Source organism: Mercenaria mercenaria, chromosome 8 (assembly GCF_021730395.1).
Source record: "Mercenaria mercenaria strain notata chromosome 8, MADL_Memer_1, whole genome shotgun sequence".
Taxonomy (NCBI): Eukaryota; Metazoa; Mollusca; class Bivalvia; order Venerida; family Veneridae; genus Mercenaria; species Mercenaria mercenaria.
The window spans coordinates 3,658,416-3,681,448 of NC_069368.1; the positions used below are offsets into that span (position 1 = coordinate 3,658,416).

Here is a 23,033-nt window from a genome sequence, read left to right on the forward strand (position 1 = left end):
CATACCCACTATGTTGGTTTTCCCATGGCGCGGCTCATATGTAGTTTCTAGAAGCCAGTAAAGGCCATTATATTGTTTCCATTTGCACTTAAATTCTAATAGTCAATAAGATAACAGTGTATTATATTACATTTAAATACCAATGTGTATATTGTCTCCTTTTACACCCTAGAAATATTAAATACCACTATTTCTTATTGATATTGCATAGGTAACAATGAAAGTACTCGTGCTTATTTAAGCATGTATAAATATGTTTATTGAAAAACAATCCAAGGGTATACATGTATGAGTGGTTGTAATCTGAGCCCCATTTCTATAGTGTCAAGTTGCATTATCCTTTCCCATACCAAATGCAGGTTTAGCTTATAAATTACAAAATCAGCAAAAAAAAAAACCCTTCAGAAATAAAAACTTTTCAGTTGAATTCTTTTAGACTAAGTCTCGCATTAGGATTCCTACTTGGTTACACCTTTGCAGTTGAACAAAAAGTAATTGTGAAATATTGTTGTGACATGAAGGAATTAAAATGAGTGGTAAGTAGCATTACTTGTTTCAAGCAGTAAATACATAATTGTATTTCTTAGTGTTATTTGTCCCCTACTGTTGGAAAACCAGTTTAGAGGACTATAGGATTGCACTTTTTCATCTGTCTGTCTGTCTGCAGTTTTATGTCCATTCCATAACTCTGTCATTCCGCAAGGGATTTTAATACTACTTGGCACAAATAATCTCCATGATAAGATGACACCTAGCCTTCTGGCTCAAAGGTCAGTGTCACACTAAGAGGTTAAGGTCAACAGGGTTTTTCCTGTCTGGTCTGTAACTCAACAAACCAAGAAGTGATTGTAATTTTACTTTGCACAAAATGTAATGTACCACATAATAAGACGATGTATCATGCACAACTTTCAGACTCTTACCTTAAAGGTCAAGGTCACACTTAGCAGTCAAATGTTAACTTGGCCTGAACAGGGTCTGTTTCGTGTCTGGTCCAGAAATCTCGACATCCATCAAGGGATTATATTACTTGGCATAAATGTTCCCCATAATGAGACTGCACGTCATGCATAACACCTAAAATCTGAGCTCAAATGTTAAGGTCGCACTTGGAGATCAAAGGTCAATAAGGGTTTTTTCCCTGTCCAGTCCTTAACTTTGTCATGCAAAACAGAATTTAAGTATCAGTTTGCACAAGATTAATAATCCTGTGGATGAGTCGACATGTCATGTCAATACCCGGACCCTTAGTTGAAAGGTCAAGGTCACACTGAGATCAAAGGCCAACAGGGCTTTTCTCCTGTCTGGTCTGTAACTCAACAATGCTTGTAAAGAGATTATACTTGGCTCAAATGTACCCTATGATAGGACGACATGTCATGCACAACACCCAGACCCCGAGCTCAAAAATCAAGGTCACACTTGGCGGTCAAGAATTGATAAGTTTTTTTTCCTGTATGGTTAATAACATCCATGAACATTACTTGGCACAAATGTTTTCTATAATGAAACAAAGTGTCTTGAGTGCACCCTTATCCTTAACTCAAATGTCAAAGTGACTGTCAGAGGTCAGACATCAATAGATTTGGCTTTTTCTTTTCTGGCCCATAACTCTTGTCATCAATTAAGGGATTAAATATTACTTGTTGAATTCTATATGATCTATAGCATGAAACTTTGTGCACTTGTTTACTATCATTAGATTAATAAGTAGGTCATGAACCATAACTTTCTGTTACATTTTATCAAAATTATGGGCCTTTTTAACTTAGAAATTCAACATTTCTTGGTTGTTTTTTGTTAAAGTTCACTTTTATAAATACTTACTATAGCTTTGAAACTTCATACATTTTTTTTTGTCAGTGACTAAGATGAGTAAGTTGGCAAAATAACAAATTGCATATATAGTATGATATTGTTAATACATCATTGTAAGATATCGGATCATAATATGTTATACTGCAGTAGAGAAAATTAGTTACCTTCCAGTAGGGGACTTTGTATTGCATGGCTATACTTCATTCACTTGTTTATAATGCCATTTTAAGTAGATAGTTAAGACTTATTTTTTTCAACAAACAAAAGTAATAGTAAATTTTTCCATGCAGCCTCTGCAAGACCTTCAGGGGAGTACGTAGCCGTTAGCCGGAACTATGTCAATGAGCAAGAAGTCGGTTTCATTTCTACACACCAGTCTAGAGACAGTCATCAGCATGAACACGTGACACTAAATGAAATAGAGCTTATTGAAAGAGTTAAGCTGACCTCAAGTGAACTAGAAGTAAATAAGTTGAGATCAAGTGGAAATTTCAATGTAAGCGATTGCATATCGTATCCAAGCGCTGAAGGGTCGCATGAACTTGAACAACAAAAGCTCATTGGTGATGAAGATGCCTCGAAACTGCAGGATATTAATGATTATGTATCAGCTGTTGACCCGGACACGGATGATGCCACAATGTTTTATGAAACACAAACTGATGAAACTACCTTGATTAAATACGCAAAATTAGCTGAAGGTGGTCTGGATGAAGAAACTAAACTTGGTAACAAGCTAATGCAACATATTATCTATATTACTGATACAAAAACAAAATCACCCCCTGAAACAGCAGAAGAAAATGAGGATGGTTTCCAGACACCAGTAAATTCGGAAACAGGTGATGCTGCAACTGACGAAGTTAAGAAACAGCTGGCAATGTGTTATCATTTGTCCGCAAAGCCAAGTATTTTTCAAAATAAGGCAGACAGAGACATAAAACAGATGAGACCATATTGTCAGGAAAATCTAGATTCTGAGGTTACTGACGAGCCTATGCAGGGAATAATCCACAGATCTGTTAAAGCAGATGAATTTGCTGTTGCAGACGAAGATCTGAGAGATCCTGATTTTGAAAGATTGATTCTCGAAGTTGTGAAGCACTTGCAAGATTGTGACCTAGATGAAATTCTGTCAATGTTTTCAGGTTTGATATATTTTCTGTTAATTAACAAATGAAATGAGTGGAAGTAGGATCATCTGGCAATATTTATCAGATATAAGCATTACCTGATTCTCGCAATTGCTTTGGAACCAAAAGTATTTTACTTATTCTTTTTTGCATTGTCGGTGTCAGATTATCTGGCCAGATTATTTAGCTAAGGACTCTTGATGCATCTGCTTCAGTATAACTTAATACCCTATTCCTGCTCTACTTACAACATGAATTGTTTAATTGGTGCTAGAGAGGAAAATGAATACATTCTAATTCTACCAATTTGAATAAGTTGGAGTCTAGTGTTTCGCTTGTTTTTTTTTTCCTGTACAGTTAGGCTTTTTTTCTTTGGTTTACGAACTGACAGGATGACACTTGGCCGTAGGTAGACTGGGAAAAAAATGCAGAAAAGATTTCTTTTTCCCATAGGAAAAGGACCTTTTATATTGGCAAGTCATGTTTACATGTATTGTTGTTGAATATAAGGATAGAAGCCATTCTTAAGCTTTAAAAAATGATCACATATACTTAAGTTTTTGATTTACAACATCAAGGAAATGTTACTAAGACATGGACTAAGATTCAAAGAAAGCTTCACTCTCATATGTACATCATAAAATATGCACAAAAATATCTGCAATTGTTACATTACTTGCTAATTCATTTCTTGTTCTGTTTATATGATTTTCAGGCAGTGGTATACTCGAAATGACTGGACTCCTGCCCCCTGCTCAGCTAATGCAGGTCCTACAGAAACATCGGCTGATAAGCCGTGATAACCTGCACCACATACAGGGCATTATCATGCGTTTGGATGATACAGATCTTTATATCAAAGCAGTACAATACATTAAACATCACAATGACATAGTCTATTTCTACCAAGACCAAGATATTCCAAGTGAGTGGATTTCATAATACACTTGTTTTAAGCTTGTTTAGCCATTTGCTGGCTATGCTTTTGGGTTACTGCTGTCGCTTTCACTTGCATGAAACATCTTTTTTGAGGTTCATTTCTTTCTTTGCTTGTTCTTTACAGTTCCAAGTCATATTGGCACAATGTTATATGGGGACTTCTCTGCTTTTATCCCTTATCATGCTAAGCATGACTCATTTTGCATTTGCAACCAGTGCAGACCAAGATGTGCAGGCTGATCTTGGTCTGCACTGTTCGCGTTTCAGTCTGTATCATTTTTTTAAGTACCCCTGTTAACAGTTAATGGTACTGTCCAAATTGAGTTCATAATAGAAATTTAGCAGGGTAAGGGTTAAAGACAGAGGTAGGTACCCATAGATGAGCATTTCATGTCTTGTATTAGTATTTTAGTATATACTGTTGTTTACTGTCAACTGGTGTAACTAGATGTGGACTTGGTGTTTTTTTTCATTTTCTGGTTCGTAATGATTATGGCGTCCATTCAGTTTTACTATGTTATTATACTGCTTAAGCCGTTGCTATGGGAACATATTTAGTTACCTCTCACATACAGTCAGTCAAACTGAGTATGCTATTACAGTGCTTGGTTGCAGTCTATGCTTTAAAAGGGTCTTCTTGCAGATTTTATTTTATTCATTTTCCATAATATATTTTCAGCAAAGGGTTTTGGGAAAGTGCAGTGTTTTATCAGTGGACGAGACTTCACTAGGCTTACAAGAGAAGATTTGGAACTTGTTCGGTTCAAGGTAGCGAGCTTAGTTTTCATGCCTGCCCACTACGTATACATAGTGGGGATCGAACCTGGCTCAAGAATCATGGTAACCCTAATGTTACTGGAGAGATATGTACAAGAACTTTCTGAAATGGCAAAGGAAGGTCTACCAGAACTGGTTCTTGTGCATGTTGATGCTATACAGATCTTTGGCAAGACTTACAGTACGACAGGTAAACATCAGTCTACATATAATGCTATTCAGCTGTTGCCATTTATACATACAGTCATTCAATCAGTTCCGACACATGTTATGCATTTTTGCTTCAAATTCTACACCTGCTATGGAAACACTTCTTTTTCTTAAACGGGATGAAAGACGATTATTTCAGCTACAATTTAAGCCCAACTTGAACAAAATTGAGCATTCAAAAGTATGCTATCTCCGTATGTAAACAGCACATCCAATTCAACTGGTTCCGTTACCTGTCAATCAGTTCCGATCTCGTATCTATTTATAGATCTTTGTGTTATCTGGGGGTCATCTTAAAGTAATTTTTAACTGTCATTTGTTATCCACGAGCCGCTCAATTCATAACATAATTTCATGTAGTAAATGTTCTGGGTGAAATAATTAAAAACATGATAGAACTAATGATTTTATAATTTTTATATATTTAACATATCAACTGCTTTTTGACTTGTAACAAACAGAAAAAACAGTACAATTAACCAACAAAGTTATATAACTTGTTCATTAAATATCATCACATATATTTAGTAGAAAAATATATTAGGGCAAAAAAGGTTATGTGCATGTTACTGTCTTGTTAAATCCTATTTCCCATAGATATTTCTCTTATATTTGTCAAAGGTTTGAATACTGATGACAACAGTAGAAAGTTTAACTGAACCTTTAATTTCTATCACCTACATTTTTGGCTATAACTTTAACAGTTCATATGCATTATTGAAAGAAGCACTTTTCTAAACATGTAATTGTACAAAGTAGATAACATGGCGTGTTTATTCATTTTTATATTACATTAAAAAAGCCATAAGCCTCTAGTAATAGCCACGATATCTTTGTCCACTCAGATTGCAGGAGTTATTGGTATAAATCTATAGTCACAGATGATACCAGTATATCCTTACCTAAAAATGCTCTGCATTCAAGGAGAAAATGGCTTCATTTCATTCATAATATACCGTAGTGGTAACGCAATATCAAGAGTAAGGTGTTGAAAGTCATTAATATAAGCTGCAATCTAAGTGGAACACATTAGTATAGACTTATTTATATTATTATAAAACATTAATTGTTTAAAAAAAAACAGCTTAAAAGACTTTGCAGTCTTAACTGCAGGACTCTACAAAGTGCTGATTTCTCTGAGCTTTTCCGTGATCTACCGAAAGTGCATCTGGCTGGCTATTGTAGCTGCAAATATAAATAATATCATACCAAGAGTTAAATGGAATATTTCAAATATAAAAAAAAATGCCAACTAGAGATATGCAATGCAGCATTGTATTTTCTTTTCAACTTGAATTTTATCTTACACATAATGTTAGTCTACTGAGCAGTTATACTGTGTGTCACATGATAACTGATGTCGTTAAAACCAGGCTACACTAATAACATAGAGGCTGAAAATATATATACACACAACTTTTCTGGTAAATGACATGACCTGGTCCTTAAGTGGTTGCTAAGTTAACATACTTTAAAAATGTGATTGGAATAATCTTATAGAGTTTATATGACTTATGATTAAAAATAGATTCTATTCTGTTCTAATCTATTCATCAGACAGCATGTTCTTTAACAGTAAATGTTAAAAGACAAAATAATACAGCACAACATAACTTCCATAAGAATATTATAATATATATTTTGCATTTGGACTGAGTTTAATGACAAAAGATATCCATTAACAGCAGAGCATGCTACAAAATAGCACTAAATACAGCGTGTGTGACAAGTAAAGATAACGTCTATACGGCCGCCAACATATATAGCACACGTGCCGGAATTGATTAGCGAGCGGCCTTTAAATGATGCTGTTTTACTCTCTTAAATGAAACTGCCAAATCATATTGACGAATGTTATCAATAGAATGAATATAAATACACAAAATGATACCAACCTTTTGGTATTTATGATTTTAGAACAAAAGAAATCGCTCTCCAACTTTCAAGCTCCTCAGAATCTCCATCGAAGAAAACGCAGCATCCATAACCTCGTTTTAAACTGCAAGTGCTTGTTGACCCAGATTTCATACAAGTTTTGTAAACATGCGTTCGTTTGGCGAGGAAATGGTTACTTTATATGACCCAATAGCAAAAATAGAGTTTTTGAACATACTCATACTGTGCCAAGCTTAATTTCTGAAAGTGTGTCAGAACTAATTGAATGCCGGAACTGATTGAATGACTGTATTTAACAGATTTGCAAATGGAAAAATGTTTTGATAATTACAAAGTATTTTGAAATTTGATTGATCGCCGTAGGTTTGAAAAATAACTTGCGCAGTGATCCTACTAACAACCCGAAACCAAGAGAAAACAGCCAGTTCTGATTATGTTGTTTATTATTTCTTCAGCAAAATTCATTGCTAAATACCCAGATTGTTTGTAATTAATGGCAACATTACCTTACTTAGCGAAATACTAAAATTGTTTGTAATAAATGGTGAGATTGGCAGATAACATCAGTTTGAATGCTTCAGTAAAAACTTGGCAGCAAACTATCACAGTTTTAGCTTATTTTACACAAAGATATAACTGTATCAACTTACATGTCGGCTACAGTGTCTTTGCGAATCAATGTCTTGGAAGTTGTCCAAACGTTCTCCAGTTATACAAGAAATAAAACACACAGCTGACGACCTCCCGCCTTTGCTCACTCCTGTCTGCTTCATACTGTATAAAGGACCAGATTGTCACAAGCTTCTTGGTCATGTGGGAATACAGTATAACCTCTAGAGAGGGAAAACCGATCAAATAATTTTGTTGTGATAGTTGTTGCTCTGGAGTTTGAATTGAATTGAATTGACAGGTACATGTACCAAAAATTTTGTTTAGACAGGAGAGAAAATACCTGCCTTTCAAAAGAGTTGCTTGATATTTAGATGTTACGTTGATATTTCTATGTGCGCATGTCCAACCGGAAGCTAACGTGATGATGTATGACGACGTTTACGACAAACTAAATGTGTTTGTATATCCATTTTTCTGAAAACAAATCATGAGCCTGTCTCCAGTCTGATGTTTTATGGTTTAATAATGCAGAAATAATGAATAAACTGCACCAGAAACGCTTCAAAACATAATTGTTGCCTTAAAATGACGTCATTGACGTCATGACGTTATGTGTCAGTTACTGCGCAAAATAAATAGCTTTTATTTTGAAAGTACGTAATTCTGTGCATTTTCTTTATTTGAACTATTTTCAAACAGTCATTATTTGCTTAAATATTTTTATGAGTCTTTTGCTCTGAATAATAATCAATATTTTGATTCTTTTATGTAGTTCTATTGAAATGTTATGTGGAATGAAAGAAAATGGATGATGGTAACCAATGTTATTTGGAATATAGTTGGGTTAAAGGTTTATAAAATACTTGTTAGGCCATTTTCAAATAAAAAGACTGGCAGTTTGATTTGTAATATCTATTTTTCAGTTTCCGTTGATAATTTGTTACTTATGTACTAAAACTAAGCTCTAAACTTGTTCAAATTTCAGTATAAAAATTGTGGTTTCTTGAATTGAATTGATGTTACCATGGAAACGAAGTCCGTGACCAATATATCTAAATGTAAAATTCAAAAGCGTTGACACTGGTCTATTTAAGGAACACAGCTTCGGCTTTTTATTTTCATTTCAACAATATTTATGAGAATAATAGCAGTATGCTGAACGATTTTTCCATGAAAAATTCCAGACGAAGGGTACTGCTGTAAGTATTTTAAGCTGTGAAATTTGTTTGAATAAACGCAGATAACATGAAAATAAGACTTACATTAGAAATAATATGTTTTAAAACTACATTAACAAAAAAGATAATTTTATTCAATATTTTTTATAAGAAATTACGACAAAAAGCAAGATATTTGTTATTTTAAACATCTCTGTTGCCATGATTACTTTAAACTTTAAGAAAAATAGGGTACCATGTAAAGTGCTTGGTATTTTGCTTATAATATTACCCAATATTCCATGTTCGTTATTAACAGAATGGCACTGAAGCCGTCGAAAACCCCGTTTTTATACATAGTTGTTTAAAAATGAGAGAAAATGCATTACCATGGAAACACGAGCCCCGCGACATATACATTTAAAGCATATATTAGAAAGCTAACGCACATACTAGTAAAATTATCAATTATGCAGACTTCTACGGATAACTAAAATACACTGAAAAGTGTTAAATATCCGTATTTTCCTTCTTCTTTCAATATAAAATACCTTTGGAGGGTCATGTTCTTCAAACCTGGATAGAAATTGAACTTGAAGGGACAGAGATAAACGAAATTGAGATTGTAGCAGTTAAAACATCATATTACACGAAATACAAAAAATTGCTGCGGTTCAACTAATTTGAATTTACTCTGGTAACAAGGTAACCTACCTCCTTAAGAAATTACAATAAATCACACTTGGGATCTTGTTATTTCGATTCTAACACAACATACTAGTATCAACAGAGTTACGCGCCTGGATCGGATAATATCACTGCACATGCATGGGTTATCTGAAAATAACCGTTGACTGATGTTCTTGTTTGTGTATATAGATTATTAAACTTTGCTTTGATATCGAACAATGTTGAAATGACTTCCACTTGAATCTGTTCTTATTTTTGTCGAGCCCGCTTGCGGAAGCGAAGACAAAGTTTGTCCAAATGGCTGTCCGGTGTATGTGCATGCATCTGTGCATGCGTCCATCCGGATTTGTATGTCTGGACCATAACTTTGACCTGCATGGAGCAATCTTGTTTATATTTGGCATGAATGTAAACCTCAGTGAGACGGAGTGTCTTGCGCAAACCCCAGGTTCCTATCTCAAAGGTCAAGGTCACACTTAGAGGTCAAAGGTCAAATTCAATAATGACATTGTCCGGAGCATTTCTTCTTCATACATGGAGGGATTTTGATGTAACTTGGCACAATTGTTCACCATCATGAGATGGAATGTCTTGCGCAAGAATCAGGTCCCTAGGACTAAGGTCAAGGTCACACTTAAGAGGTCCAAGGATACAAGAATGACAAATTTGTCCGGAGCATTTCTTCTTCATGCATGGAGGGATTTTGATGTAACTTGGCACAAATGTTCACCACCATCAGACGGAGTGTCATATGCAAGAAACAGGTCCATAGGTCTAAGGTCAAGGTCACACTTAGAGGTCAAAGGTCAGATACAAGAATGACATTGTCCGGAGCATTTCTTTTTCATGCATAGAGGGATTTGATGTAACTTGGCACAATTGTTCACCCTCATGAGATGGTGTGCGCAAAAGTCTAGAATTACTTCCCTTTGTTGATACTATAAATAGCTTATATTGTAACTTTTTTTTATTACTGGTCATAGGGAAAAATCAAGACCACTTTTCTGTAGTACAACATGCATGTTACATCCAGTTTTGAGGTGTCTTTTGACCTATCTCTACTGATAAGGATTTTTTTGTGGACTTAGAGTATTTTTTTTTTTTTTTTTAAGATTTACTTCCCTTTGTTGTTACTACTTATATTGTAACTTTTTGCAATCTTTTTTTTTATTTGGTATAAATGTTTGCCTCAATGAGACAGAGTGTCATGTGCAACTCCCAGTCCTTTTGACAGCTGACGGGCTTGACATGTTGCCCGTGGGCATCTTGTTCTGAGCAAGTAGAAAGAACAAGCAAATTCAGTGAATTTATTTCTTTTGTCAAAAAAATTGTTTTGTGAATGAGGCTGACGTGAGTATATTTTGAAAGATATTTTATTTCAAGATATACACATGCACAAGTTATGAACAAAAGTATTGTGAAACAGTTTGTTGTTTCTTATTTTTTTTTACAAAATCTAGTGGAAAAACTCAGCTCTGTAGATTGCCTCAGTTGACCCAGCTGTAAATGGCAACACGCAATAAAAATATCGAAAATTTTAAAAACACTTTTAAGACAGGAAGAAAAGGTTAGATATTTTCAGATATATAACAAGAGGAGTATTTTATACATTTTTCCTTTTCCATTCAGCTAAATTAGGCGTAAAAAAAAAAATTGTTTGTTTCCGGTATCCCGACCTACCCTAAATTTTTGGCCCGACCCTAATGTTTTTTTGGAGAATAATTTTTTCAACTTTTGAACAGAAAGTTGCAAAACTGCACTTTTTATGCTTTAAACATGGTCAGTGATGCTAGAAATCAACTTAATAATGCTCTAAAGGCATGACCCCCTTATTTGTATTCATTTTTTGACACAAAAATAATTTCCGAAAAGTCTCCCTTAAAAAAAAAATTCAAAAAAAAATAAAAAATTCCGACCTACCTACCCTGATTTTTTGAGCATGTTACTGGAAACAAAGAATTTTTTTTTTAGGCCTTATTGAAGTTAAAGAAAAAATATTATAATTAGCCCTATGAAAGTAAAAGAAGGACAGATGGAACCAGTTTACAGTCAAACTTGTACTAGCGACCATGCGTGAATAGCGACCACCTGTAGACAACGACCGGTCTCTGGTCCCCCCCGTTGAAAAATACTCATAAAAAGGCCGTGAATGGCGACCACCTTGGGACCGCGACCGGCCTGATTCATTCCTAAGGATCATTTTTGCCCCCCAATAACGACCAAGCTGGACCGTTCCGGAGTGAAAATATTTGAAACCCGCCGAATTTTTACGACTTTCGCCTTCTACCAAACATAATAATTACTGCTTGATTGAAAATTTGCAAGTTTGCAGCGGACGAATTAATACATAGAACATAAAGAAAGCAAGAAGCTGTAGAATTACTTTTTATCAGCATAATAACGGCTAACTGAGAAGTGACTCTTCCCCCCGAATAAAGACCACCTGTGAACAAAGACCACTTTTGCTTGTTCTGAAGAGTGGTCTTTGTTCACAGGTTTGACTGTATATATAAATAGGTATAAAGCAGTCAAGTGGCAATCTGAAAATTGTGTGTGAGAATATACTTTTCTACATAGATATTTCTTTAGAAAAGAAGGTAACTTAGTATGTTTGAATGTTTCAGTTTTTTTCTATCATCGTATTAGAAAAATGAAACTTAGGCCTTAATGGATGTGCTTAGGGAATGTGCTTTGTCCCTTTCTAGTATATGACAGAGCAAATAAACAGGGTTACCTTTATGTAGTGCCCAAAACTAAAAATAAAAAAAGGAAGAAAAGAAAAAGAAAAGTAAAAAACTTGATGGCAGCCATTCCAGGCTTCTTTATTATTTCATTAAAGTCTTTCTGAGAATGTTGGTTAAGTTAAGTAAAATGAAAAAAAAATGCTTGAGAATAAACTAAGCGACAAAAAGCCCATCACCAAAGCATTTTCCCGTGATTTTATTATCATGATACAATATATCATAAAAGAGAACTGTGTTCAGTATGAAATAATTGATAGCTGTGTAACCCATAGCATCACAAGAAACACTTAGTTTTAAAATAATGTTCTGAATATTACTTTATCTACATACACTTATATTTTATTTAAAGTCTGATCTGTTGAAAAAGATAAAGTTGCACTGTTTTAAAGGTAAGTAACTGCTGACTGCCAAACACTGTTAAAATATATCAGAGTTATCCTCCTGTTAAAACAGAAAGAGGAAGTAAAGGAAATTCCCCACAGATTGTAACTACGCAATTAAAACTAACAAAGGAACTTGAAGAGGTTTATAATCAATTTGCTGACATCAGACCAAAACTAAGGTATGTACTTTCACAAACTTCAAAGTTTGTTTGAATGTGATATGTTTGACAATTTCATGACAGAACGATTTTATAACATTAGGGATAATTTTGTAACAAGATGAAAGTAGTACATTAATAATTATAGCCCTAGCTATCAGGCTATATTGATTTGAAATTGAATTACGTCATATTTCACTATAAGTGCCTTGTAAGATGGCACTTTTTCGTGTGAAGGCTCAACCACTCATACTTGGTGCCAATTGAAATAAATCAATAACTGTAGAAGCTATTGTATACATTATCAAGTAAAATTGCTATAAATAGACAAGAATCAATATAACCATCTAGTCTCAAAGAGAGATATATAGTCAACAAAATTACATGTATATAGGTTACTTCAATTTATTTGCAGAATGTTTCAAGCACCAGATAATACATATACTGTGTCAGAGAGACTGTCAGAGGTTCTTGCTGATATAGGAGTGGATGAGAGAATTGTATTGAGAAGAAGAAGAACATTTATGCTGAGAGAATCTATGTATAATAGTGCAGTACAACTACTGGATAAGAATCATACAAAGTACTATTTAGGTAGCCAGTCAGAAGGAACAACTACACCAGGACTTGACTCAGACACTGACATTCTTGTATCTATCAATGGCATTATGATAGTGCAAGACTGGAGTGAGTGGCAACCTGGTGTACTTAATCTACTGATGATTCAGGATGACACTGTATCACCTGGTTACTGTTTGCTACAGTGTCTGAGAGACAATGCTCCTCTTCCATACAATGATGTACCTGATGAACACTATTTTAGAGACAGGACTGGAAGAATACTACTAAGTAATACAGTCATTTCTCCACCAGCAGCAGTAGTAGATTTTATAGGTGTAAACAATGGTCCAGCATATACAGACCCTGGACAACCGGGGACTACTGAAGTAGACAATGTTCCTGCTTTTCACTGTAATTCATGGCCTCTACAAGCTAGACAATGGTTAGACAAGCAAGGTGTAGGTCAGTGGCCTTCAGATGATATGAAGAGATACTGTAGCAACACCGGGTGTTTTGTTGTTGGAGTTGGTAGCAAGGGCAGTGAAAATGAAGAGCTTGAATGGAGAATATCAACATCTTTCGCAGAAAGGTGTTTAATGTTTAGTCTCAATATCACACAGATTCGGTGCTACGTGTTGATGAAGATGATATTAAAAACTTACATCAAGCCTCTCTATGAAGGTACCATTACCAGTTTCATGTGTAAAACAGTTATGTTCAAACTAATTGCAAATACACATTCTAATTTCTGGAGAGAAAATAACTTACTGGTTTGTCTATCATTTTGTTTATTTGCCCTATACAACAGTGTGTTGAATGAAAACTGTCCACATTTCATTATACCAGGTAACAACTTGATGGCAGGACATATTGCTCAAGAATCTAAACCTCACATTCTTGAAATACTGCAGTATATCATAAACAGTGAAGGAACGGCATTACTGAGGATCGAGTGTGATGCTCTTGGTGCTAGGCTTCAGCTGAAGTTGAATAACTTATCCTTATTCAGTAAAAGATGCTTTACTTCAGGATTCTTATTAAATACAACTGCGCAGATTATTAATGATAGTATAAGTGAATGTCTACGTTGTATTAGCAACAGCAGTAATGAAGTAGCTATACAAACATTGCTGAAGTATATTTTCAAACTTGTTATTATTTCTAACCAATGTCAAGGATTGGAGAAAAGAGTTTGTAGACTTCTTGCACCCTGTTTCTGTACAACACTGGGATCTACCCTGGCATCCCTAAACATTCAACAGTACAGCGGTATATCAGTAGAAGCTCTTACCTGGATCACACTGGGTCTGAACACAGATGTTTCATCTAGTAAACTGAAGCTAGCATCCATGTTTTACTGTATAGGGGATAGTAACAGAACAGAACTTGTGCTCAGAGATATTGAAGGAAGCTATAACCAAAACATTGTCGAGCCTATCTGTAATTGTCATTATTACATCAAACAAGCTTATAGAAGAGGATTCAATGCAATATCTGACAATCATAATGAAGAAGCTGTACAATATGCTACAGCATTCTGTGTCAGATTTCTGCCCTGTGAAACTAACTGCATTCCAACTGAGCTACAGTACGAAATGTTCAGATCTACAGAAGAGGACCTTGCTTTCAGAAGTAGAATAGACTACTGGATGGACTGGGCGGTGATGGACTCTCTCCCTTACCTGTTCTTTCTACAATACAAGACCTACAGCTATCTTGGAAGACAAGATGACAAGGAAAGAGCACTTTCCAAACTTATCAAGACCATTGAACAGGAACCAAACCTTGGTCATAGGGAAACAGCCCTAAATCTACTTGGACAGTGTATGGAACAAGAGGACCGACCAACTGATGCTTTACGTTGTTATTCTTTATCCTTAAAACTAAGGGGAAGAAACAATGTTGCCAAGATCCATATATGTAGACTTCTATCTACTATAGTAAATCACCGGGCAGGAACAATGTTTTGAAAGATAGTGTCAACTGAGTGCAAACACTTAAAATAACAAATATTTTTTCCGAAACTGACTTCTTCTCATTAATGGATTCAGAATATTGATTTACATGCCCTGTAAAGTAAGCATGGTCACTTTCAATTATATTTTGATGATTTTGTAGAAACTGGAAAACAAGATGTAAATTCTTTGTATCAAAGCAATCTAATGTAAATTACATTAATTTTGTGCTTTGTCTTAAAAGTATATTTTTTTAAGGTAAAGACAAAGATAAATATTATTTCCCATCGCTTTATGAAACAATTTAGATAAACTCTGTAGAACTTTTTAGCGACCCTATTCTAAGTACCATTTATACCTTACCCCCAGCAATTTGCTGGTATCCATTTACGAGCCCACCTGCTTAGCTCAGTTGGGAGAGCATTTGTCTATGGATTGCGGGGTCACCGGTTTGATCCCCGGGATGGGTGTATTTCTCCGTGAAGATTTGATAAAAGACATTGTGTCTGAAATCATTTGTCCTCCACCTCTAATAATTCATGTGGGGAAGTTGGTAGTTATTTGCGGAGAAAATGTTTGTATTGGTACAGAATCCAGTTACACTGGGATAGGTTAACTGCCCGTCGTTACATGACTGAAGTACTGTTGAAAAAATGATGTTAAATCCAAAACAAACAAAGGTCAGCTGAGGCAATCATAATAATGCGTCATGCCCAAGGACACACTGCAGTGAGAGTAGCCAGGCTTCGGGCATTCACCTCCTCAGGAAAGCATCTTAGCCCTCTCGACCAATGCGTCCACTGATGCATTATATTATTCTAATGTTATCACTTAGTAAGAATTTATAACATTATTCTGCAAATAATAGAATGAAATGGAACTGAATGTTGTGTTTTTGTAATGTCACAAGATGTCTGACTTCACTTTACTTTAATTATGCACATCAGATGTTTCCAACACTGAGATTAAAGTTTGTTGCAAATTTTTTTTTGTTGGTTAAACATCGCGCCGACACAATACTAGGTCATTTTGCAACGTTCTAGCTTTCACAGTGGATAAAGACCACACATGCCCCTCCAGAACCACCGACATTCTGTAAACAAGCTGGATGACATTTTCACATGATGAATTAAGCACCCCTAGTGAGGCTGAAACCCACATCGGTGTTGGGCAAGTGATTTGAAGCCAGTGATGTTAATCACCTGGCCTCAGAGGCCCCCCACTGCAAAAATGTCCCCTTGCTTGGTAAAGAGATATTCCATATTCATGAAAAAAAAAAACAACAAATATCTTTTTCTGTGCCACATCAGAAAACATTAATTTTCTCACAAGTTTCAAAATACTATTTTACGTCGGAGGGTAACAGTGTTTTATTTATTTGAACCGATCTTTTATGTTTGAAGTTATGAAGAAAAATTTACAACCAGTCTGATTCACCAATAGGGGTTAATTATGTCTCCCACCACACAGTGGTGTGGGAGACATATTGATTTACTCCAGTCTGTCTGTGTGTGTGTGTGTGTGTGTGTGTCTGTCACAAAGCTTGTCCGCACTCTAAGTCGAACATTTCTCATCCGATTTTCACCAAACTTAAACAAAATGTGTTTGACCATAAGACCTCAGCCAAGTTCGATAACTAGCTAAATCGGCCAAGACACTTCGGAATTATGGCCCTTGACAATAATTTATGAATCACCTAGATGCATAAAAATGCTGAAGTCTTCATTCTCAAACATGCACCTAAAACCATTCATCTTGTCTGCACTCTAAGTCAAACATTTCGTATCCGATCTTCACCAAACTCGAACAAAATGTGTTTGCAAATAAGACCTTGGCCAAGTTCGATAACTAGCCAAATCGGTTAAGACACTTCGGAATTATGGCCCTTGACAATAACTAATGAATCACCTAGACTCATAAAAATGCTGAAGTCTTCATTCTCAAACATGCACCAAAAACCATTCATCCAAGTCAAACATTTTTTATCCGATCTTCACCAAACTTAAACAAAATGTGTATGACCATAATTCCTCTCCCAGGTTCGATAAGTAGCAAAATTGGCATAGGCACTTCAGAATTATGGCCCTTGAATTACTGAAAATCAGCCATTTTACTCTTCAAAGGTATATTTGTTGTGACTAAACACTGACTTAGTGTTTAGATGATTAGGCAGTTGTGGGAGACATGCGCTTTTCTCAAAAGTAGCTCTAGTTCACTTTTGTCAATAGAAAATCACCTAGGTTATCATATTTTCTATCAATTTAGAAATAGATCTTTTTCTGACAAACATGACTGTGGTATTAGAAATAAACATTTCAAGGCATTAAATAATGAGAATCAGTATGTTTACATTTCAAACAGGAGATACTAAGTAAAAGAATCAGTACGTTACATTTCAAACAGGAGATACTAAGTAAAAGAATCAGTATGTTTACATTTCAAACAGGAGATACTAAGTAAAAGAGCGTAGCAGTAGCAGTAGTTTTCATAGTTGTATTTCTATGCATAATTAGCAGGTATATTTAAAACTTAAATCAAAATACTGATGCATTGAACCTTATTAATCTCCTAGTGGTTGAAAACCAGTTTCGGGGACTGTAGGAATGTGCTTTTCCGTTGTCATTCTGTTATTCTTTCTGTCCATCCACAATTTCGTGTCCAGTCCATAACTGTGTCATTCATAAAGGGATTTTAAAATCAAGTGAGAATCTAGGTGATAATTGTGTGTGAGAAGAATATTTTTCTACATAGATATATTTTTAGAAAAAGAAATTATTTATTTATTTATTTATTTATTTGGGTTTTACGGCGCACCAACACAGTATAGGTTATATGGCGCCAAACAGGAGTACAAATGTTGGTTTCACTTAGTAAGGTTGAATGTCTGAATTTTTTTTCTATCATCTTCTTAGAATAATGTAACTTGTGCATTATTGTTTGTTTTCTTTTCAAGCAAGAATAAAAACACTATTACATTTACCTATTATTATGTTATAATAAATTTGTAAGACTACTTCTGCTTGTACACTTGCTAGTCATTTGATAGAGCAAATAAATGGGGTTGCCTTTAAGTAGGGCCCAGTACTAAAATAATGACAAGGAAAGAAAAAAATCTGATGGTAGCCATTCCAGGCTTCTGTATTATTTCATTAAAGTCTTTCTGAGAATGTTGGTTAAATAAAATGAAGAAAGAAATTGCTTGAGAATTAACTATGACAAGAAGCCCATCATAGCATTTATTCACTTCATTTTATGATGATACAATATATCATAAAAGAGAACTGTGTTCAGTATAAAAATAACTGATAGCTGTGTAACCCTTAGCATCACAGCAAACACTTAGCTTTAAAAAAATGTTCTGAACATTACCTTATCTACATAGATTTATCTTCTGTTTAAAGTCTGATCTGTAGGGAAAAAAATAGTTGCACTGTTTTAAAGGTAAGTAACTGCTGACTGCCTAACAGTGTTAAAATATATCAGAGTTCTCCTGGTGTTAAAACAGAAAGAGGAAGTAAAGGATATTCCCTACAGATTGTAACTAAGCAATTAAGACCAGCAGAGTAACTTCAAGAGATAAATTACCATTTTGCTGACATCAGACCAAAACTAAGGTATGTACTTTCACAAACTTCAAAGTTTGTTTAAATGTGAAATGTTTGACAATTTCATAACAGAACATTTTATTACATTATGGATAATTTTGTAACAAAACGAAAGTACAGAGTAGTACATTAATAATTATAGCCCGAGCTATCAGGCTATAGTGTTTTGAAATTGAATTATGTCATATTCCACTATATCTAAATGCCTTGTAAGATGGCATTTTTTTCATGTGGAGGCTCAGTCACTTATTGGCCAATTGAAATAAATCAAGAACACATGTAGAAACTATCGTATAAATTATCAAGCAAAATTGCTTTAAACAAGACAAGAATCAGTATAACCATTTAGTCTCAAAGGGAGATAAGCAGTTAACAAAATTACATGTATATAGGTTACTTTAATATATTTGCAGAATGTTTCAAGCACCAGATTATACATGTACTGTGTCAGAGAGACTGTCAGAGGTTCTTGCTGATATAGGAGTGGATGAGAGAATTGTGTTGAAGAGAAGAAGAGCATATATGCAGATAGAATCTATACATAACAGTGCACTACAACTAAAGGATAAGAAGCGTACATTGTACTATTTAGGTAGTCAGTCAGAAGGAACAACTACACTGAGACTTAATTCAGACACTGACGTACTTACTTGTAAAAATAACTTTAACATAGTACAAGACAGGAGTGGCTGGCAACCTGGTGTACACAATCTCCTGATGATCCAGGATGACACTGTATCACCTGGTTACTGTTTGCTGCAACGTCTAAGAGACGATGCTCCTCTTCCTTACAATGATGTATCTAATGAACATTATTTTAGAGACAGGACTGGAAGAATATTACTAAGTAATACATTAATTCCGGCAGCATTAGCAGCAGCAGATTTTAAAGGTGTACACAATGGTCCCGCATATACAGAACCTGGACAACCTGGGGTTAGTGAGTCAGACATTGTTGTTGCTTTCCCATGTAAAACATGGCCATTACAAGCTAGACAATGGTTAGACCAGCAAGGTGTAAGTCGGTGGCTTTCAGATGATATGAAGAGATACTGTAGCAACACTGGATGTTTTGTTGTTGGAGTCGGAAGCAAGAGCAGTGAAAATGATGAGCTTGAATGGAGAATATCAACATCTTTAGCAGAAAGGTGTTTAATGTTTAATCTCAATATCACACAAATTCGGTGCTATGTGTTGATGAAGATGATACTAAAAACTTACATTAAGCCTCTCTATGAAGGTACTATAACCAGTTTCATATGTAAAACAGTTCTGTTCAAAGTAATTGCAAATACACATTCTAATTTCTGGAGAGAAAAAAACTTACTTGTTTGTCTATTATGTTGTTTATTTGTCCTATACAACAGTGTGTTGTATGAAAACTGTCCACATTTCATCATACCTGGGAACAATTTGATAGGAAGACATATTACTCAACAATCTAAACCTCACATTCTTGAAATACTTCAGTATATTATAAACAGTGAAGGAACGGCATTACTGGCAATTAAGTGTGAAGATCTTGGTGCAGGGCTCCAGCTGAAGTTGAATTATTTACTCTCATTCAATACAAGGTGCTTTGTTTCAGGATACATATTAAAAACAACTGCACAGATGGTTGATTCTAGCATAGATTTTTGTCTGGATTGTATTAGCAACAGCAGTCATGAAGAAGCTATACAAAAATTACTGGAGTACATTTTCAAACTTGTTACTATTTCTAATCGAGGTCAAGGATTGGAGAAAACAGCTTGTAGACTTCTTGGACCATGGTTCTGTACAACACTGGGATCTACCCTGGCATCCCTAAACATTCAACAGTACAGCGGTATATCAGTAGAAGCTCTTACCTGGATCTCACTGGGTCTGAACACAGATGTTTCATCTAGTAAACTGAAGCTAGCATCCATGTTTTACTGTATAGGGGATAGTAACAGAACAGAACTTGTGCTCAGAGATATTGAAGGAAGCTATGACCAAAACATTGTTGAGCCAGTTTGTTGTCATTACATCAAAAAAGCTTTTAGAAAAGGATTCCATGTAATATCTGACAATCATAATGAAGAAGCTCTACAATATGCTACAGCATTTTGTGTCAAATTTCTGCCCTGTGAAATTAACTGTGTTCCTACTGAGCTACAATACGAAATGTTCAGATCTACAGAAGAGGATCTTGCTTTCAGAGGTAGATTCGACAACTGGATGGACTGGGCAGTGGTTGATTCTCTCCCTTACCTATACTTTCTACAGTATAAGACTTACAGCTATCTTGGGAGACAAGATGACAAGGAAAGAACACTTTCCAACCTTACCAGGACCATTGAACAGGAACCAGAACTTGGTCACAAGGAAACAGCCCTTAATCTACTTGGACAGTGTATGGAACAAGAGGACCGACCAACTGACGCTTTACGTTGTTATCTATTATCCCTCAATCTAAGGAGGAGAAACAATGCTGCCAAGTTCCATATATGTAGGCTTCTATCTACTATAGTAAATCACCAGGCAGGAACAATGTTATGAAAGATAGTGTAACCTGAATGCAAAAACTTAAGATGAATATTTTGTCAGAAACTGATTTTTTTCTCATTAATGGGTTCAGAATATTGATATACATGCCCGGTACAATTAGCATGGTTTTATACATGTGCTTTTTTGTAGTATATTTCTTTATTCTAATAATATCACTTAGTAAAAATTGTATTACATTATTCTGCAGATAATAAAATGAAATAGAACTTTATGTTGTACATGTGTGTCTTTGTAATGTCACAAGATGTCTGACTTCACTTTCGTTTCTGTTTCCAACACTGAGATTAAAGTTTGTTGCAAGGTGCGTATTTCATCTATCTTATCTTGTCTTGAAAGGAAACAATTGTCACAGTTTAAAAAGCTATTTTGTTGGTTTTAACATTGTGGCAACACAATTATAGGTCATTTGGCACCTTTCTAGGTTTTACTGTGGATGAAGACAACAGTTGCCCCTCTGCATTATTTCATCATGCATGGGCACCTGGGTAGAACCACCAACCTTCCTTAAACAAGCTGGATGACTTCCTCACATGAAGAATTCAGCTCCCCGAGAGAGGCTCAAACCCACATTGGTGTTGGGCAAGTGATTTGAAGTGATTCGAACATTGGAGTTGGGCAAGTGAACCACTCAGCCACAGAGACCGCCCAGTTTAAAAAATGTCTCCTTTCTTGTTAAGAGATATTCCATATTCATGAAAAAAACAACACTTACCTATTTTTGTGCCACATCAGAAATTTTTTTTTTTCACAAGTTTCAAAATACTTTTAACTGTCAGCTTTTCATCAGACTGAAAAATACCCCCAATACACTACCCTTAAGTACAGACAAAGGGCCTGTTTTACAAATTTTAAGTTTAAAGTGGCCATAATTCCGCCACAAATTAGTGAAGTGGAACCAAAATCAAACTTGGCCTTTGCTTCATAATCACTCGCCTGTGTGACAAAAGTGAATTCCATTCATTCATTGTTTTAAAAGTTATCTAGGGAAGTGAAAATATTGCAAAATTTAAAGACAGAAAAGACGTATAATTCTGCCAAACATTGGTTTATAATTAAAATTGAACTTTGCATGTATTTTTATGATCATATCCCTGTATACTTAAATAAATTCAGTCCATTTGTCTTACATAGAGGAATTGAATGAACAACACAATTTCAAGACAAAGAGGGGCCATACTCCGCCAAAAAGTGGTGGATTATAACCAAAATTAAACTTGGTCTGTTCTTTATAATCATATGCCAAAATCAAGTTTAAGTAGAACCAAATGGAAATTGATATTTTGCAAAATATTAAGTCAAAAAGGTTTAAAGATTTTAATTCTGCCGAATATTATTGGATTTTTTTCTTGACCTGTATTTTATTAACATTTTAACTTATGTACTTGAGTTAGGTCCATGTTTTGGAAAAAAAAATTGTTCGAACATCATTAAATCATATAAAGAAAGCATTGTTTTATATGAAATTTTAGCAGCATATACAACAGTTATATTATTCTACAAACCCATTCTCAATTTACTGATATATGTATTGAATTCCGGAAAGGGATTGTATGAAGGGGCCATACTTCAATGCCTTTAAAAACTGACCATTTTTTAAAAACTGTTTTTATATGCCTGTCTCTGAAAGAGAGTATTGTGTGAACACCCGTGGCAGTGGGTGGGCAGTCGGCGTTCAAAAGCATATCTGCTCTCTGAGTAAGCCAAACAGTTATCAGCCGATCTTCACCTAAGTTTGTGGCAATGTTTATGGGCATAATATCTTACGCAAAAATCTGTAAATTTAGCCTTGTCTGCCCACTAAGTCAAACAGTTTTCAGCTGATCTTCACCAAACTTTGTGACAGTGTTTGTGGGCATAGTATTT

The 23,033-nt window shown here is 35.0% G+C and overlaps 2 protein-coding genes across 4 annotated transcripts in view; both read left to right on the plus strand.

The window, feature by feature from the left end:
* The first annotated feature begins 329 nt into the window (after positions 1–329).
* LOC123523184 (uncharacterized) overlaps positions 330–23,033 on the plus strand; it is a 31,583-nt gene continuing 8,879 nt past the window's right edge. Inside the window, exons 1-4 of the mRNA XM_045300870.2 lie at positions 330–536; positions 2,109–2,966; positions 3,667–3,876; positions 4,570–4,857. Of these exons, the coding sequence (XP_045156805.2) occupies positions 530–536; positions 2,109–2,966; positions 3,667–3,876; positions 4,570–4,857 (1,363 nt within the window). The 5' untranslated portion in view covers positions 330–529. The remainder of the gene's footprint in view (positions 537–2,108; positions 2,967–3,666; positions 3,877–4,569; positions 4,858–23,033) is intronic.
* Positions 11,744–21,551, plus strand: LOC123523185 (uncharacterized). Of its 3 annotated transcripts, none has more exons than XM_053549252.1 (2): positions 11,744–12,538; positions 19,052–21,551. In XM_053549252.1, exon 2 carries the CDS (start codon positions 19,053–19,055, stop codon positions 21,159–21,161), a length of 2,109 nt encoding a protein of 702 aa, XP_053405227.1. In that variant the 5' UTR covers positions 11,744–12,538; position 19,052; the 3' UTR covers positions 21,162–21,551. The 3 variants fall into 3 exon arrangements, with proteins under 3 accessions (XP_053405227.1, XP_053405224.1, XP_053405225.1); XM_053549249.1 differs by lacking the exon at positions 19,052–21,551 and adding an exon at positions 12,933–15,918 and having other exon boundaries at positions 11,747–12,538; XM_053549250.1 differs by lacking the exon at positions 11,744–12,538 and adding an exon at positions 18,510–18,647.